The following is an 18,083-nucleotide window of genomic DNA, read 5'->3' on the forward strand; positions in this document are numbered from 1 at the left end:
GGTTTTTTTCATATCAGTGTTGAAAAGGAATATTTTATTTCTTCCGTGGTACTACAAAGAATTGCAGCACAGGAGAAACAACGTGAACAAACAACACAATCATGGGTTTGAAACTTGGACCTGCCCTTCGTTAGTGATACAGCATTGGGTGCATGTAATTGCTATGTCCTGCTTCACGATGTTAGGTAATAAAAGAAAATCACATTTTTAAAATTATGAGCTACCATCCTTCCTATCTGAAAAAGATTTTTATCTCCCTTTCTAATTACTCTAAGAACTTTAGGGGCCATTCTCTACCACCACTACTGCTCTCGAGCCACACATATTTCTCTTTATTAAACCTCTTTTCACTTCCTTTTGCTTCTCCTTCCTCTGCTTCCTCCCCCTCCTCATTCTCTCAGTCTCAGAGATCCACATCACACACATACACACACACACACACACACACACACACACACGCCCCTCAGTGCCTAAAACTAACCGTCCTCTGGATAGGGTGTCAAGCCTGAATCACCACCCAGACTCCCTTCTCTCAAACAGTGTGTCCCCTGCTCAGGGGTGCTGGTGTCTTCTCCGGAAGGTGCCTTCCTGAGGGTCTCTGCAGTCCACCAGAGATATTCTAATAACGTTAAACCTCATCAGAGGCCTGTGAATCTGATATGAGAAAGCAATCTGATAACTCCAGATTATGGAATATTCTATGAGACAAATGGCCTTGACTCTTCAAACATGTCAGTGTCACAAAAGACCAAAAGCAAAGCAAAAGGAAACAAGGTAAAGCTAGAGAACTCTTCTAAATTAAAAGAGATTAAAGATATATAAGAGATAAATGCAATGCATGGTCCTCAACTGGGTCTTGGATTGGAAAGGAAAAAGAAACAGCTACAATAACTCATCCCTGCGGAAACTGGGAATATGGGCCGTGTATTAAATATTATTGTGTCATTGTTTGATTTCATTGGTGTGATCATGGTATTGTGGTTATTTAGAAGAAAGCTCTTCATCGAAGATAGAGGGGAGAAATGTCTCAATGTCTGCCACTTACCTTCAAATGGCAAAAAAATTAAAATGCCATGCACTGGTGACTCTAACTGAAGAACAGTGAACTGTTAAGTATATGACTCTTAAAACTTTTTTGCAGCGCTAAAACTTTTTCCAAATAAGAGGCATGGGAAAACAGGCTCAGTAATGAGAGGAGAAAAGGTCTCTAAATCTCAATAATTTTGCTCCCAAGAGAACCAAGGGCTCCTATTCTCCTCAAATTTCTACTTGTTCCCGTAATAGCTTTTGACTTTTCCATAAATAAGGTACTTGATGAAGATGCTACCCTTTCCAAACCCCAAAAATTCCTCCCTTCCTCCAGAACGAGGGGAACCCACTTTCCTTGCATCACCATATGAGAAGGGATTCATTGAGAGGTCCTTGCCAGAGCAGATCATCTCCACCCAGGAGACCTAAGAGATCTCCACCACTACAAGAAGCAGCTACTAATACACCCTCTCTCCATTTAAAAAAAAAAAAAAGTTTAAAATTTCACTCCACCATGGTTAAATGGAGTTTTGTTTTATATTATAAAAGCAAGGGGGGGGGGGGGGTCCCTACCTCAAATAGTTATTGTGACAACCAAGTGCCATTATACCAGACAGCGTCCAGCACAGTGCTCACCAGCAGCATAAATCATTTCCTGGGCTTTCTTTTAAGAGCACAACAACCAAAAACCCCCCATCTCATTTAATATAGTTAATAATCTGGCCTTTAACAAACAACCCTCTTGCCAGTCCTTTCTCCTCTGACCTTACCAGAGAAACCGACAGAGAGAAAAACTCCTTTCCATCCCCAACACTACTCAACCGTGTGCTGCTTCCTCCAAGGGATAGTGCACTTCCCTTGAAAATCACATTGGCTCTGAAACAGTTGGTAACTGTCTTTATAAAAACACCTACAAAATCAAATTTCTTAAATTTTGATAAACAAAGAATGTCACACAGAGAACTTCAAAGACCAGCCCAATCACTTCCTGTTAGGTACAAAAGCTAAGGCCCAGGGAAGTTAAGTGATTTGTACAAAATCATATTTAGTAAATGGCAGAGCTGAGATTGCGAAACAACGCAGTCATAGGGCAACAGCAATGTGGCCCTGCTTGCTTCTAAATGAGTGTACGGGTTTCCGTCCGCATTGCCCTGGGCCAGCCAGAAGAGAGCTACTTAAGAAAGAGCTTGCCCATGGCAGGCACAGAAAGCACTGGCCTGCGATAAAAATTCTCCCCTTATGCCACGTCAGGGACATGAGTATCAGCGATTCTTCCTGTCCCCTGGAGCTTACATCTTTCCACAATAAAGATTACCGAAGCCATGACACATCGGATGGCACCAGGCTTTAGCATCATCTGGAAAATGTGAGCCCGTGTTTTCTCTTTGTCTTTCCTGGAGCTCCAGTAGATGCTCTGGAGTCTAGACAAAACAGCTGAACCTGGTCTGTGACGGGATCAGAAATGACAGGGAATGCTCACAAATCAACGGGGCTGCCCGCCACGACAGGTTGTGCATCACCCTAAGAAAAGACTCATCAGCTTCAACACAATTGGAGCTCCTGGGGCATTCGCTTCCACCCTCCCATTGATCAGAATGTGCAGGCTGTCCAACCGGATCACACTTACTACTCTGCTCAGCAGTAAAAGGGGCGATTGGGAATATCTTGCCGATCACCACACACAAGAAGAAACGTCTTCACAAGACATTCCACTTTGGGGGGAGGGAGGGTGGGGAACGCAAGAAAGATGCAGAGCAAAATGAAAATTAGAAAAGTTACAGAGGTGATGGAGAATATGGAGAAGGTAGAGACATGCCCATGTTCTTTCTACTTGAAGAGTAGATGGATAAACTTCACACAGCTTTTATTACTCACTTACATCCCTGTAAACCAACAGATGGAATCTCTCATTGTCAAGTTCTCATGCATTTCATGTTCATGCTCGGCATCAGGCCACTGGGCTTGCCAAACACCAATAAACTGCACTATTAGAGAGGCACCAGGAATCCAAAGCTACACCCTCTGCCTCCCTTTCAGGGAGGAAAGCATTTACTCGGCATTAGGGGAACTTCCACAAGAGGCAGCGGGTACATGGGTCCAAACATGTACACTGAAGGTGATCAGTGTCCCTGAGAAATACACTAGGCCCCCCTTATCCACGGGGCAAACGATCCAAGACCTCCCAGTGGATGCCTGAAACCGCAGATAGTAGCAAACATTATATATACTGTTTTTTCCTATACAAACACACCTGTGATAAAGTTTAATTTATAAATTTGGCACAGTAAGAGATTAACAACAGTAAGTAATGATAAAAATAGGACAATTATAACATTATACTATAATAAAAGTTATGTGAATGTGGTCTCTCTCTCTCTCTCAAAATATCTTATTGCACTGTACTCACCCTTCGTATGATGTGAGATGATAAAATGCCTGAAGTTGAGAGCTTTTGGCTTTTCACTGCAAGGCAGCCCTTTATGGCTTCTCGGTGGCATGTCCCGATTGCCAGCACCACTACTCCTGCACTCTGGGGACATTAGTAGCTAAAATAAGGGTGACTTAAATGCCAGCATGAGACACCCACCTGGTACCTGGGGCTCGCAGAGCGCGCCTGCAGCCGGAGAAGCCGGGAAGGGGCGGCCCCGGCCCGCGGGGCTGAGCCGGGCCCGCGAGACTTCCTCAGCCGCTCGGACTCCCAGGATCTGAAACCTACAAACTGTTTCTTTCTGGATTTTCCACTTAACATTTTCAGACAGTGGTTGACCGCGGGTAACTGAAACCATGGAAAGCGAAACTACAGATAAGGGGGGCCTACTGTATTGACCTTTTTAGTATAAAAAATATAGAGGTGACCCCTGAGGGTGGTTCATATCTACTCTTCATGGAACTCATTGTGAGTTCTGCAGCAACTCTTACCCCAAGGATAGTCCACACAGTAACTATGATATTCAAATAGTAAGGCAACCTAGGAAATAAGCCTCAAGAACTCTGCCGTCTATATCTTTCCGACACCTTTTGAAATTAGTCCTTGAATACTAGGCCCCAAAACTCCTGAGCCGAGAAGTTTCGATTCCTGTCGACCAGCCACCGCAGCGCCCGGGCTTCTTTCTTGGACTGCTGGAAGCTGGGGACCCACATCTCTCGCGGGGAGCGCTGGCGAGGGGCCCCCGGCGAGAAAGCAAACACCGTGGGCGCCGGGCAGCTCAGGTGCGTGACATCTGCCTTCCACCTTTTGGGTGTTAAGCCCTGAATTGAGGGAAGGGGAGACAAGAATTAAAAACATATGATAAGGAAGCCAACTCCCACGTTCCTGCTTCGCAAAAGCAGAACCCTGCACGTACTATCCTTAAAGCAAGTATCTTCACTCCATGGGGTCTCGGTAGTTATACGGCTGAGTAGTTGAAGAAGACGGAAAATATCTAACATTTATTGAGAATATCCTATGCACTAGACACTTTGCTAAGCACTTTACACAGATTGTCTCATTTAATTCTTATGGCAAACAAATTAACTAGATGCTAGTACCCCATTTTACACCACCCTCGGGCACTCCGAAAGATCAGTTAGCTGTTTCTGTTGGAAATGCAGGCATGTATGTATTCTCCTGTATCTTTTAAAGAGCTATTTACCAATGCTGTTATTCCCTCTTTTCCAGTCCCTAGTAATCATTCCAAAGGGGCTTCTGTGAGGTGCTGAGGAGTTAGGGTTTGTGTGGTCTTTTCCATTTTCTGTGAGTACAATTTCCAAACCTGGAAAGGACTGAAATACAGAGCAGGCAAACCACCACCCTCAGAAGTTCTGTTTCTGCCTTGACACATTTTGAAAATAAATAACTGGTATAGCATGGGCAATGAATATGCTCTCTACTTTCTCCTGTGTTTTTGCAGTAGTATGTGTATTTTGGTTTTTGCTGTTACATGGCCCTATAAATTAGGTCATGAAGGAAGTCACTAGAAATCAGGATGCATTCTCTGAGGAAAATGATGTAATATTAAGTGTTCCTGTTGCTGACCAAGCCACTCAATAAATTATTTTATGAGTCAAAAATTGTTATATAAAACCAGATAAAATCATTTGAAATTTCATAATAATTAAAATTAGGAAAATAATGTTTCAAATATTTTAAATTTGTCTAAATACATACATATTTAATATATAAAAACCTTATATAGTATACATACAATACATAAAAATAATTTCTGAAATTAATGTTAGCCAAAATGAATATTTAAATATTTAACAAAACTGGTTTCCCTTTGGAGAGTTTATATAAAACATTATGTGTATACGGGAGTCAGGCAAGGGACTGATGGGTGACAGCCAAGTGTTATGTTGGGATCTCTCATTTTTTTAAAAATTTCAAAGGTAGTTGAAACTAATCTTTCTTTTTCTTTCAATAAATTACCTTATAAAAAATTCAGTTATATATAAAGTGGGGCCATTCCTGGTATAACTGAGTAAAGCAAGCCAATAAACAAATGTTAAAAACATCTAGAACTACGAAGACATGACTAAGAACTTTATTTATAATAATTTAAGAAAAAGAAGTCTTTTAAGGATGATTCCCATCATTCTTTGAATATTCTCTATACATTAAAAAGCATGAGGAGAAAGGGCAGGAACCAAAGAGAGAGCTTAATTGATTGTGTGTGTGAACGGAAAAGTTTCAGAACAGCGTGTGGGGCGCAGGTGTCAGGGGCCCGGCAGAAACCAGAGCATTGACAGAAAGATGAAAGGTGAAAGGCTGAGATTCAAAACCTTGATTTTTTTTTAAATTTTTTGGCCTTCTTCCCTCCTCCTGCAGTCTCCTGTCTCAGTGCCCAGCACCTGCAGCACGGTGTCCTCCGGAAGAAACAATCAAGGAGCATCTACGGCCTTCGGGAAGAGCAAGACAGTGAACTTCATGGCAATCCTCAGAGAACAGTAAGAGGCAAGCTGCTGCAGAGCCGGCCCGAGCAGCAGTAACCACGCGGCGGCCACAGAAGGGCGCAGGACGGCAGACACCGTCGAGGGGGCCGCTCTAGCATCGCTTTGCAAACCCTGACTCGCTTACCTTTTCCTGAAGCCTCATGTTATCCCACACCTTGCTGCACACCATGCACTCAAAGGCATCGATGTAGTTGTCCCGGCTGACGTCCTGCACTCCCCATGTCCGTTCCCTGAGAGCTGCAAGGAGTCGCGGGTTCGAGATCTCACCCTTCAGCTTCCATTCTACGTAGGCCTCGTAACGCCTGTCATCATCATCCAGCCGCCTGATATAACGTGCCAGTTCTCTAGGGTGGGAAAAGTCGGATACGAGGATGGCACTTCTGTTACTGGGAAGCCAGTCCGTGATGCTGGGGGACCCATAATACACAGGGACCACCCCCAGTTTCAGAGGTCTCCAGAACTTCTCGGTGATGTAGTCATCACACACCGCGTTCTCAAAAGCAAGGATGAACTTGTACTGTGCCACGATCCTGTAAAAGCCGTCGGCATCCATGGAGGCTGGAGTTTTCAGCGGCTGAGGGAGATCTCTGTTGTGTAAACACTCCCCGTAGGAATCGACCTCAATGTAAGTCATCAGCTCCCGAACATAGCTGTCCCTATCTGACGGCGGGTCACAGTCTGACTGGACATACACCAGCGGAGCAAGTCTTTTTCGAAGGTTGTTTTTGGACCGCAAAGGGACCAGGTATTGGTGTGACTTCAGGACTTCTATGCCCTCCAGGTACTGGGTGGTTAGTGGCAGGTGGGAATGCCGGCTGAACGTGGCAGTGTAGTTGAACAAAGTGATGACTGGCTTGTGAAAGAGCTTATAATTGTTCTTCGGCGACTCTTCATGAAAAAGGGCCCAGTCGTGATGGGCTTTCCGAGGCAGAGGTAAGCTATCTATGTTAAAGTCAGTACCTAGAAGGAAAGGAAAGAGTGTGTCAAAAAAAATGTTGGTGTTGAAGTTTGAGCCCACCTGGTAAGATTAGAATAGAGAGGAATCCTGGCTGGTTTGGCTCAGTGGTTACAGCATCAGCCCATGGACTGAAGGGTCTCAGGTTCAATTCCAGGCAAGGGCACGCATCTTGGTTGCAGGTTCAAGGTGCATGTGGGAGGCAACAAATCCACGTGTCTCTTTCATATCGATGCCTCTCTCTCTCCCGACCCCCTCCACTTTCTCTGAAAAGCAATGGAAAAAATATCCTCAAGTGAGGATTTAAAAAAAAAAGAAGAAGAAGAAGACTACAGAGGAGTCTGGGGCTGTAAATAAAAAGCATATTACAGTGTCTGCAAAGTGCCTGGCCTGGGTCACAAAGCTTTCACCCCGGAAACTGCTCCAGGAGAAAATCACTAAGGAAAGGACCCTCTTTCTCGTGTAATGAAAAGGGAAATGGGAGCAGTGTCTAGCCGAGATCTAAAGGAGAATTCATTCCACTGCCTAAGAGAGGACATAAGAAATAAAGAGATAGACAGTTCTTAAAAAAGAAAGAGTCAGAGAAAGGAAGCCAAAAGGGGAAAAGCAATCAGCATGGCAGATTGATTAACTGAAAAAAGGTGGAATCGTGCAAAAGTAGCCAGAACAAATATACAGGATAGATTTTTTAATCCAAATGATCGATTTCAACAAAGTGCAGTTAATCAATCTTAGTCAAAATGGTAGACAAGAGGCTTTTAAAGACGAAAGAGCTGATAACAGCACTATGTTACAGACCACTGCAGGATGGACATGAATTAACAAGCACATCAAAAAATAAAGAAGGCATAACAGGATTATAATTATGAGTGATTCTAGCTTCCACGGGATTAATTGGGGAGCCTCTGAAACAGGATCACGTGCAGACAGAAGTGATGGATGTAGAAAGCAATTGTTTCCTGACTGCATGGGTGGAGACCCAATCAGGAAGAATTTATTCCTATAACTGAGAAAAAAGAATTAAGATACTATCCCAATATATGATACAGAATTTCTAAAGTGTCCCTGGCATTGATGATTTTGCGGCCCTTGATTTGCATTTTTTAAATATAAGGAAAGGGGGGTGAACCCATCTTCCAGCACCCACTGGGAAGAAAAGCACCAAATAAATGCTTCTAGTGCAACAGAACATATTATACAGGAGAATTCATAAAAATTAACTATTTAATACCAATGCACACTGTCGAAGAAATATATACTCTTTGATGCCAACAGTACATCAATGAGAAATCAATTAATCAAAAAAAGCTTTTAAACAAGTGAAGATCAAATAAGATTATGTTGGAAGACATACTGAGCACATAGAAACTGCTGAAGGAAGAACTACTGTCTTCATAACTGGCTTTTATTCTCAATGATCATAAATGAAAGACTAACAGCTAAAAATAGTTATATATTGGTTTGCTTGGCATTTGCTGTATTTGACCATTAGCATCAACAAGAATATTCATCCACACACCTGAGATTTAATGGCACACAGAGGTGGATGGTCAGCAAAGGGTAAGAGAGAAACACAAGGACATGGAAGAGAAGAGAATTTTAGGCAATTTATTGCATTGAAGTGGCTGCTGCTCAAAGAGGTTCTAGGCTGGTCACATGGTCAATGACAGGAACTAGAACCCATAAAACCTGAGTTAGAACACAGAGTTTCCACCGATGGAACAACACGGAATCAAGACCATCCGCCCAGGGGAGGAAGAACTACCGTCCAATCCACGCAAGTCAGAGGTAAGGATCTAACTATAAGATTTGAGGCTGGAGGGGATCTGAGTAAAACAAAAGTGGCCTGGAATTAACTAGGGGATCAGATACTGATGTCTTGAGTGAGTGACTCAGACACGAGCGGCTGTCTGTTGCTAATAGTTATGTGGCACGTGGCTGACTTCTTCACCTGGCTCACCCTGGGTGTGCCACAGGAAAGATCCGAAATGCAGAGCACAGAAACAGAAAGACACAAAGCCTGCCTCCAGTGCTTCAGATCATGGAGAGGGCCTGAGTTTCATCTCTGCTTGTCTACATCAGTAAAGTACAGGAGAAACTACAAATGGCTGTGTCTAGACCTTTCCATGGCCACTATTTAGATCCACTCAGGCTGGGTGGTTAATAGGAACCAAACTTGAAACAGGCACCAGTTAGAATGAGCCTTTCATTCATTATAACTAGGAGAGGAGGGCTTACAAGCTCATTATACCTTTAGCCAAGCTGCTACTGAAACCCTGATGTTGGGAGGATGGGGAGAAGAGCACTGAGTCCCTCCCGTATGTAATCTGCAGTAGCAAAAAAGCCTGCAGAATCTAAGCAAGAAACTTTGATTTATATTCATGTACTAAAAAATAACCCGGCTTCTTAAAAATGAAGCGTGAGGCTCTCATCCGTCCATCTGAATTTTATTAAATTTGTAGGAGTGGCTTTATATCTTTAATAGTCAGGGAATGCTTCTTCAATAGAGAGGAAAAGTTAAAGGGACCTAACTTTGCAGAAACATTTCCCATTATTTGCTTCCCTGGTTACTTCTCTAAGATACACAACACACAAACACACACATATATGCACAGTAAAATAGGTTTTCTATATTATTACAAACTAAAATTCTCCGGGGGAGATTTTTTTTAAGTCATTTTTCCCAGTGAGTTGCTCCCCTAAACCTAGAGTTTCGGACAGTAAACACTCAAGAATACTGAGATGAGATCCCTAACAGACCTACAACACTTCACTGAGGATATCATGGCCTAGAATATGAGTGTCGATATTGAGCAATTCCTAAAAGGTATTGGATGCGGCTCAGGAAACAAGTGAGTTATTTAACTCGCTCTTATGCCAGAAATGCCCACTATAATAAGAGTTGGAACTCGGGTCTTTAAATAAATGAAAACCAACTAACACGGTAAATAAATTAAAAATTTTAAAAAGCAACCTAACGTGTGTGATTGGTTTAACTAGCCCTCTTCATTAGAGCTTACATTTAACAAATTCAGATTCAAACTCTCTTTTCTCTGAGTTACTTTGTGTTTACTGAATCCTGACAAATTTGTTTGTTCCTTTAAATAACAGCTGACAAATAGATATTAAGCACTAAAATGCATTGCAAAGGAAACTGCAACTTGGACTACAAATGGAATAAAATTAATGCCGGCAAATGATGCCAGATTGCTGACTACAGAGACTGAATCTGAAACAGCAGGTAAGCGGAAGGGCGGCAATACTTTATGACACGTGTTTCTCTGATCCTTTTTTTCACAGGGCTATCTGTTCTTCTTTTGTGATTCCCAGACAACCTGGTGAAAACAGAGAGCAACACGTGTTATTAGCCCACTGGACTAACAAAGTTTGAGTCATTTATCTGGAGCTAAAAACCCCTGGTGGGGCCCGGAATTTCCAGACTGGCTAACAGCTAATGACCAGAGAGGTCACTGGCCCCGCTGCAGCGTTAATGCTGTTGAATACCCTACCCTGGCTCTCCCAAGGACACCCACAAAAATATCACCCAGCTTAAACCCAGTCCACTTAGGAAAACAGCATGCCTTGGTGTCCCATAAAATGTGGTACCACAAAAAATACTCCCAACAGAGGGAACTAAAACTTTTGAGGAAAAACATTTAAGCCCAGGAGCTGCTTCATATATTATTATATAGTATTTGCACAGTTAGTTCATTGCTCCTTTTAAAGCCATTTCAGATTAATTTTCTTGACTTTCCCTCATAACCCCATCAGGTCATTTATTTTCTCTAAGGTCAGAGGGTTAACTGAAAATGTGAAAGAATGGCCCTAGCCAGTTTGGCTCAATGGTTAGAGCATCCACCCTTGGACTGAAGGGTCCCGGGTTTGGTTTCAGCCAAGGGCATGGACCTCCATTGCAGGCTCAATCCCCAGCCGGGTCAGGGCACATGCAGGAGGCAACCAATCGGTGTGTCTCTCTCACATCATCGTTTCTTTCTTTCTCTCTCTCTCTCTCTCCCTCTGTTCCTTCCACTCTCTCTGAAAAGCAATGGAAAAAATATCCTCAGGTGAGGATTTAAAAAAAAAAAAAGTGAAAGAATGGTGTTGGTAACTGGGAAGGGCTCCTGTTACCTCAGGCTAAACTCTAACCAGGAGCACCAGAGGTTAGTGCCACACATGCGCCCCTGAGGATCTGGCCTGGATCTAACCCATTCAGAGAGACTTTGGCAGGCTGCTCGACTCAAACACTCCCATGCTAACTTCTAGACCGATGTCCTTCCCTCTTTCCAATCACCCCTCTTCATGAGTCCTTTTACCTGCCCCTTAATCAATTCTATGTCAGAAAGCCCTCTCTCAATTATACATGGTATAGCCCTCTCTCAATTATACATGGCAATTAGGCATCTGTCCATGCTGTCCCTGGGCCTGGACATTTCTCAGGCCCCCTTACCGAGCCTGTGCTGTAGGCCGGTCAATAACCTTGCAGTCCCCTTCCTAACAGTGCAGGGCCTGAGGCAAGAGCACAGAGAGTCCCACCTACCATATGCCTAAACATTTAAAAGCTGTAAATCAGTTTAACAAGCTGTTAAATGTTTTGTCTTTCTACCTTAACATATATACATCACGATTTTATTTAAATGTGCAAAGCCATGGTTCACACCAGATAGGGATAACATATATTCAAAACTAATATCCTTTCCTGCCACTGTTCATAATTTCCTCTGGGGCTTGGAATGGGGTAAAAAGAGGGGAAGGGAGAGAGTTCTTCACTTGCTGACTCACCTTCAGTCCCTCCAGCCTCCCCTTGCAACCACTTAGGACCGCCCCAGGAGGAGCACCCATTTTCTCTTCCTCTTGGGGATGAGGGTAGAAGTTGAGCTCAGTTCTATACCGAAGCCTCTCTCTATTACGGTAGCTCAAATAAAAGCCACCTTGCCATTTTTAACAAGTCTCCAGTGCAATATTTCTCACTGATAGTTCACACCTTTGCAGTCACCCACAGACAACCTTCAAGCCCTTTTGCCCTTGGGAGGGTAAACCAGGGAAGCAGCCAGTGCAGGCTCTGGAGTGGGCTCCAATTTGGCCTTGGGATAGGGGACCCTGGGGTGTGGCGTTTAAGGTGGAAGGCATGTGACCACGGCCCATAGACTGTGCACAGCTGGAGGAAGGCCAAAGTAGACAGACCCCTCTTGGCCAAGTCTAAGAATTCCATTGCTCAAATTTGTCACCCATCATCCCCAAGTATGGTCACTTTGTACCTAGAACCCATGCTCTACACTAAACAGGGGCCTGATATACCTTCTGTGATTCCTTAAACCAAGGGCCCAAATTCAGATGTTTTTGTTGATATACTCTCTACTGTATTGTACAAGAGCCACAACACTGGGGATTGCGGGCACATCAGCTATAGTGGAGACCCGGGTCCTGTGGACAGTGGTGACAGGTTCGGCGGGGGTGGCAGTGGCCTGAGAGTGCTGACTCGTGGGGTCCTGCTCACTTCCATTAGCGGAGCCTGGAGACCAGCCATCCCGCATTTTGGGTAAAGTGATTTCCCCCTGAGGTGCTTCTGTTCATTCATTTTGTATAACCTTCCACCTCCCCCTTTTGCTCCAACTAGCCCTTCAACCCTTTTGTAATCAATTCCCATAATAAATTCCCAGTGTTTGAAATACCTAGAATAATGTGTTTTCCTGTGAGACGGATTAATACAGAAGCCCATTTCAAAAGCTTGGGACTTGCACCTGATTGCAAATTATTATTGCAAATCGTGTTGAAAGTTTTCTCGTTCTCTTGCTCCTTGACTTTACTAAAAATACTGTTTCTTCACAAATTCTTCCCCCTTTCTGTGTATTTCTCTTTTAGTCCATCTGGTGAGAATGCAGAAGCAAAAAAAAACCACAAAAAAAAACCCCACATGCCTCCCACTTAAGAAAGGAAAATACAAAATCGGAAAATGAAACTCCATTTAAGAAAGGACCCATCAAATGACTCAAGACCAACAGCACATTCCTCACCCAGGTACTACGTTATAAATTCCCTCTCTGGGCTGCTAATTAAAATACACAGAATACCGATGACCCAGGTAGCTACAGAGAAGGATGAGGCAGAGGTGCAGGTCGTCAGTAAAACTGCATTTGACCTCATTCTAAGTTTTATCACAAATTACAAATCCTCTCCACTGTGTTTCTTGACGTTTCATGTAAAAAGAGATAAAGACTTCCTTGTCGCTGAAAGATTTTACTACACAGCCTTTTACCCTATGGAAATGAAAACCCCTAAGGCCAAAAGACGTTAAGGCTTATGAAACAATGGGCAAAACACAATTGTCCGGGATAGCAATAGTTCGTAAATCACATCTAGTGTTAATCACCCCAGCCGCAGCTAAACTCATAGTGACCTCACTGAGTTTAATTTCCTGTCATGGATTAAATCATTTGTTTCATAAAGCTCAAACAACTTCCAGGGTTCAAGATAACTATTACAATTGCTACCTCCCTGCTATGAGCTTAACAGCGTATTAAACTGCTCTGACAGTGGCTAAATCTAAACACAAAGGGAAATTCAATTGCTTCCACAGTAATAATTAGAAAAAGTGAGAATTCAGTGTTGTGAAGACCAGACCGAGAAGAAACCAGAGCAAGAGTGACAGTTTGCAATGCAGCCTAAGGCACTCCCCTCCCCCAGAGAGATGGGAGCTGATGTCACCAGGGCTTGTTAGCAAAGCCACTTCAGGGTCCTAGAAGCTACTGCAGAACTCCGACATAAAACATTCAAGGCAAAGCTCCATAACCCTGGGGTAGGGTTTGTGGTCTCTCTCAAGGCATGTGAAGAATTAATTGTCATGAAAAGCCATCTCCGGGTCTTTCTACTTCTCACATTCTGATTCTATTGCAGTCAACTTACTTGGAAACAGGAGACACCGCCACCAACACCGAGAGCACAGCCACCACTAAAGAGCAAGCTTTTACTGAGTGCTCCTACTTGCAAAGTATGAAGCTGGGAACTCTGGGGCTTTAAAGATGAACAGAATAAGCCCCAGCGATCTTATGATTATGAATATAAATATTAAACCATTAGCTGAAATTCAAAGCAGAATAACACAATTAGCCCTGGCAGGAGAAGGAAAGAAATTGTTATTCCTGACAGGTCCAAGAGGCTGGGGCTGAATTTCTGATAAGTATATAAAAAAAACCAACCCAAGCAATTAAAGAAAATAAATATGATCCAAGTTATTAACTCAGGGAAAATAAGAAAAGTAATCAGTGCATTGTCTGGTTCATCTATGAATACCATTTGCATAGTCATAATAATGTAGAATATATAGTGATATATCAAGTGTGGTCAGATAAGTGAAAGGTGAGGATACCGGAAGGGTGAGTGTGTGTTGAACAGGACAGAGTAAGAGAGTAAATGCTCATCGCCCAAGACTGAGTCAACAGATGACACCTAACACTGAAAAATTGTGAAATAGGAATATCACCATGTTACTTAGAGATGTGGTGCTAACAACCAAAAAGGTCAGATAGAAATCCTGCTAGTGGTAACTTCTGGAGGTAACTATTTTCAATTTAAACTTGCAGTATGAATAACTTTGATAAAAATAAAGTGAGCAAAAATTATATAGGGAAAGTGTCACCATGCACCCAGAAACCCAGGTCCCTCCCCTCTGTTAGCAGTTTCTTATATGTTCTGCAATTTTTTAAAAGTGGATGGAAGAGCCCAGTTGGGCGTGGCTCAGCGGTTGAGCACTGGCCTAGGATCCGGGAGATGGAGGTTCGATTCCTGACCGGGGCACATGGCCAGGTTTCGGGCTTAATCCCCAGATGGGGGGAAGGGGTGTGCAAGAGGCAGTTGATCAATGACTCTCATCATTGATGTTTCTCTCTCAAGAGAGGAAGGGAGAGGGGGAGAGAGAGAGGGAGAAACATCAGTGATGAGAGAGTCATTGATCGACCCCACAACCCAGGCATGTGCCCTGACCAGGAGTCGAACCCCGATCGCCTAGATCCTAGGTCGACGCTCAACCGCTGAGCCACATCTGGCCGGGTGATATATATATATATTTTTAAATGCGGATGTAAGGAAGGAAGGAAGTAAGGAGGGAGGGAGGGAGGGAGGGAGGAAGGGAAGGAGGGAGGAAGGGAGGAAGGGAGGAAGGGAGGGAGGAAGGAAGGAAATCACATTTAATTAAATCTAGGAAAAATAAACTATAATATGCACCATTATTTTTATGTCACTAAAAAAAGTATTTCCAACTAAACTATGATATGCTTTTTTCATACTTAGAATTTTTATTTATATGTATTGAAAGAACTCTTTTTAGTCTGCTTATAGATTTTTATCATTTATCACTCTTGTGGATGCTTAGAAAAAATATACGTTAAATTGTTAAAGGGCATATCTAAAACGTCTTCACCTTCAGAGTCCAACTCTTCTGAATCACTTTTGAACCTTTGATGCCAGCGTTTTTTAATCACTATTCCACTCTGTGCCCTTAAGACCTTGAGCAACACAGCGCCTCTTAAAAGAGGGCTCCACTCTCGCCTGGAGATTCCCGGCCAGGCCACCCACACGCACCTTCAAGCTTTGGCGCCTGTGCTTTCTGGGCATTACCAAGCATCAGGGCGAGTTCTCAGACATCAACTGGCCTCATATTCTTTCCTCAGATGGTGCTTAACTGGTCTGCTGATGGCAACATCACAGGGCTGTGGCTGTCCCACTGTGCCCGCGGGAAGGACGGCCCAGCCCGGGCCTGCAGGCACTGGCAGCTCCTTCGCCGTTGCTGCCCGGCTGGCAGCGAGGGCAGGGAGGCTACCAGCTGCCAAGTGCACGCCGATTCGGAGATGTTAACATTTGGAAAAGAAAAGTGCTTTTCAGAACTCAGGAAATCTTTCTCACATAAGTGACAATGAATCTGGTGCCATCTATGGAGAGAGTGTCTATATCGGCGCCCCCAGAGCCGCCCTGTTCTTTCTAATGATCACGGGGTATTACTCCACTGAGTGTGTGCAGCCACTTCAATATTCTCCCAATTTCTCCGCTGCATGGGACAAACCTAAACTCTGAAGAGTGGGTCAACAAGCAGCACTCATCCTAAGGCACTTGATAGGGTTGACGTCAGCAACTAAGACTGCGGTTCACGCTATCCACGTGTATCTGTCTTAGACACTTGGCTGCAGGGACATTTTACAGAAGTTACTCCCGAGTACAGCATTCAGTCCCCAAGCTAGTAAAATCCTCTGAAGGATCAAGACTCCGAATGAGTGCTTCTCCCCAGCGAGTCTATCCACCAGGTAGATATGCAACTGCTGAATCATTAATTATATTCCATTTAGCCTCCGGGCCACGTTTGACCTTAGTTGGAAGCTATGCCCTGGAAAAATAAACGCTTATTCTCAAAACCTCCCGTGTCCCGCTCCATTTAATCATCTTAGGGTCTCTCTACCAGGGAGAGAAACAGTAAAGAATAAAGCACTGCCCTCTACAGTTAACCACGTCTAGGAGACTCGCAGCTTGACTTTCTAATGTTCATCTGTCTCAGCACAGAAACAACAACACAGCAACAAATCTGGTCAAGGATTTTCGGTCCACGTTAAGAATTCTCAGTGATACAATGTACGAACTGTATTTTATAGGCCCAGGTGTGACATTATAAAAAATACAAGGCCCACCTCTCCTCTGGCAGTCAAAAAGGTGAGACAGTAAACACATAAAGCAAAGGATATAAACAATTTCCTAGAATTTTTATTTCATTTAAATCTTTTCATCAAATTTCTAGTATAAGACATGCTCGATACAAAAATTCTATTGCACTAAAAAATAAATAAATAAAAGAGGGAGGAGAGCGCAGAGGAGAAGAAACATCATCCCCATTCCCAAAGAAAAGCAATGCTAACATTGGGGGGGGGGGTCAGTGTGTCAGTGAGTGTGCAAGATTCGAATAAGAATATACTTACTGCAACTCTTCAGTACAGTCCCTACTGATGTCTTAAAAAAAGAATTTATAGTGATATCAGACTCAAAGACAGGTGACATTTGTCCCAAAATACTTCATCCAATACAGACTATGAGTCAAAGAAAGAACAGAATGAACCCCAAAATGCGAAGTGAAAATTCCCTCAGACACTCCAATCCTGACAAGGGAGGCCCATGAGGTTTATCCCTGCCCTCCAAGGCTGCAGCTCAGGTGAGCATAGTTGCCCCTCAGAGCTGAGGCCCAGGTGAGCACAGGAGCCCCCCAGAGCTGCGGCCCAGGTGAGCACAGGAGCCCCCCAGAGCTGCGGCCCAGGTGAGCACAGGTGCCCCTCAGAGCTGCGGCCCAGGTAAGCACAGGAGCCCCCCAGAGCTGCGGCCCAGGTGAGCACAGGTGCCCCCCAGAGCTGCGGCCCAGGTAAGCACAGGAGCCCCCCAGAGCTGCGGCCCAGGTGAGCAGCTGGCCAGCAAGCGAGCAGGTGCGCAGGGCAAGAGCACAGAGTGAGAAAATGATGGTGCTCACACAGGGATGTCACCGCACAAAGTTTGGGGGTTGTTGGATGTGCTTAGCTAGGGGAGGTCACAGAGCTCGCAGTGGCCACAGTCCCCAGAGGACCATGTAGAGAACTGGCAGAGGAGAAGGATGTCCTCAGTGACCTGTTGAACTGCTGAACAAAACAGGTCTGCCTGCCCCAGGCTTCTGGCTGACTCGATAAATAAATGACTGGATTGCTAAGCCACTTGGGTCAGGTTTTTCATACCTTAGCCAACTGCATGCGAGTGATGATGGCATTCGTCTGTGGCTCTTTGGGAAGTCTGTGTGTTGCTGCACTGAGCAGCAGTGCTGTAGACGAGACCTTTCCTGTTCCTTTTCTAAAACAGGCTAACGTGCTATCAACAGTGGATCTTTAGGAGGTGAATGCTTTTGCAGAAAGAGCTGTCCAAGTTGCCCAACTCCTCATTTTGGTTGTTCCCTGTTCAGTTATCCTGTGTGGTCTTGTATTGACCTGGCCACGGCATTTATCATACTCACTTGCAATTATGTGTGGACTGTCTGACCCCCCACCAGGCAGGAAGCCCTTCCAGGACCAAGATGTGTTCATCTTTGCCTGCAGAGAACCTAACACAGAGCCTGGAATATAGTAGTAGGTCCTCAAAGATATTTGGAGAATCAATAAATGCATTTTTAGATTTTATT

At 44.0% G+C, this 18,083-nt stretch overlaps 1 protein-coding gene across 2 annotated transcripts in view; it reads right to left on the reverse strand.

Annotated features, from left to right (window-relative positions):
• Window positions 1–1,952: 1,952 nt before the first annotated feature.
• Window positions 1,953–18,083, reverse strand: part of POFUT3 (protein O-fucosyltransferase 3) — a 58,799-nt gene continuing 42,668 nt past the window's right edge. For both annotated transcript variants that reach the window (XM_016210821.2, XM_087814159.1), the window contains exons 5-6: window positions 6,086–6,921; window positions 1,953–4,278 (exon numbers count right to left, since the gene is read on the reverse strand). In XM_016210821.2, the coding sequence (XP_016066307.2) occupies window positions 4,054–4,278; window positions 6,086–6,921 (1,061 nt within the window). In that variant the 3' untranslated portion in view covers window positions 1,953–4,053. The remainder of the gene's footprint in view (window positions 4,279–6,085; window positions 6,922–18,083) is intronic.

The sequence above is a fragment of the Miniopterus natalensis genome, chromosome 2 (assembly GCF_054644295.1).
Source record: "Miniopterus natalensis isolate mMinNat1 chromosome 2, mMinNat1.hap1, whole genome shotgun sequence".
Taxonomy (NCBI): Eukaryota; Metazoa; Chordata; class Mammalia; order Chiroptera; family Miniopteridae; genus Miniopterus; species Miniopterus natalensis.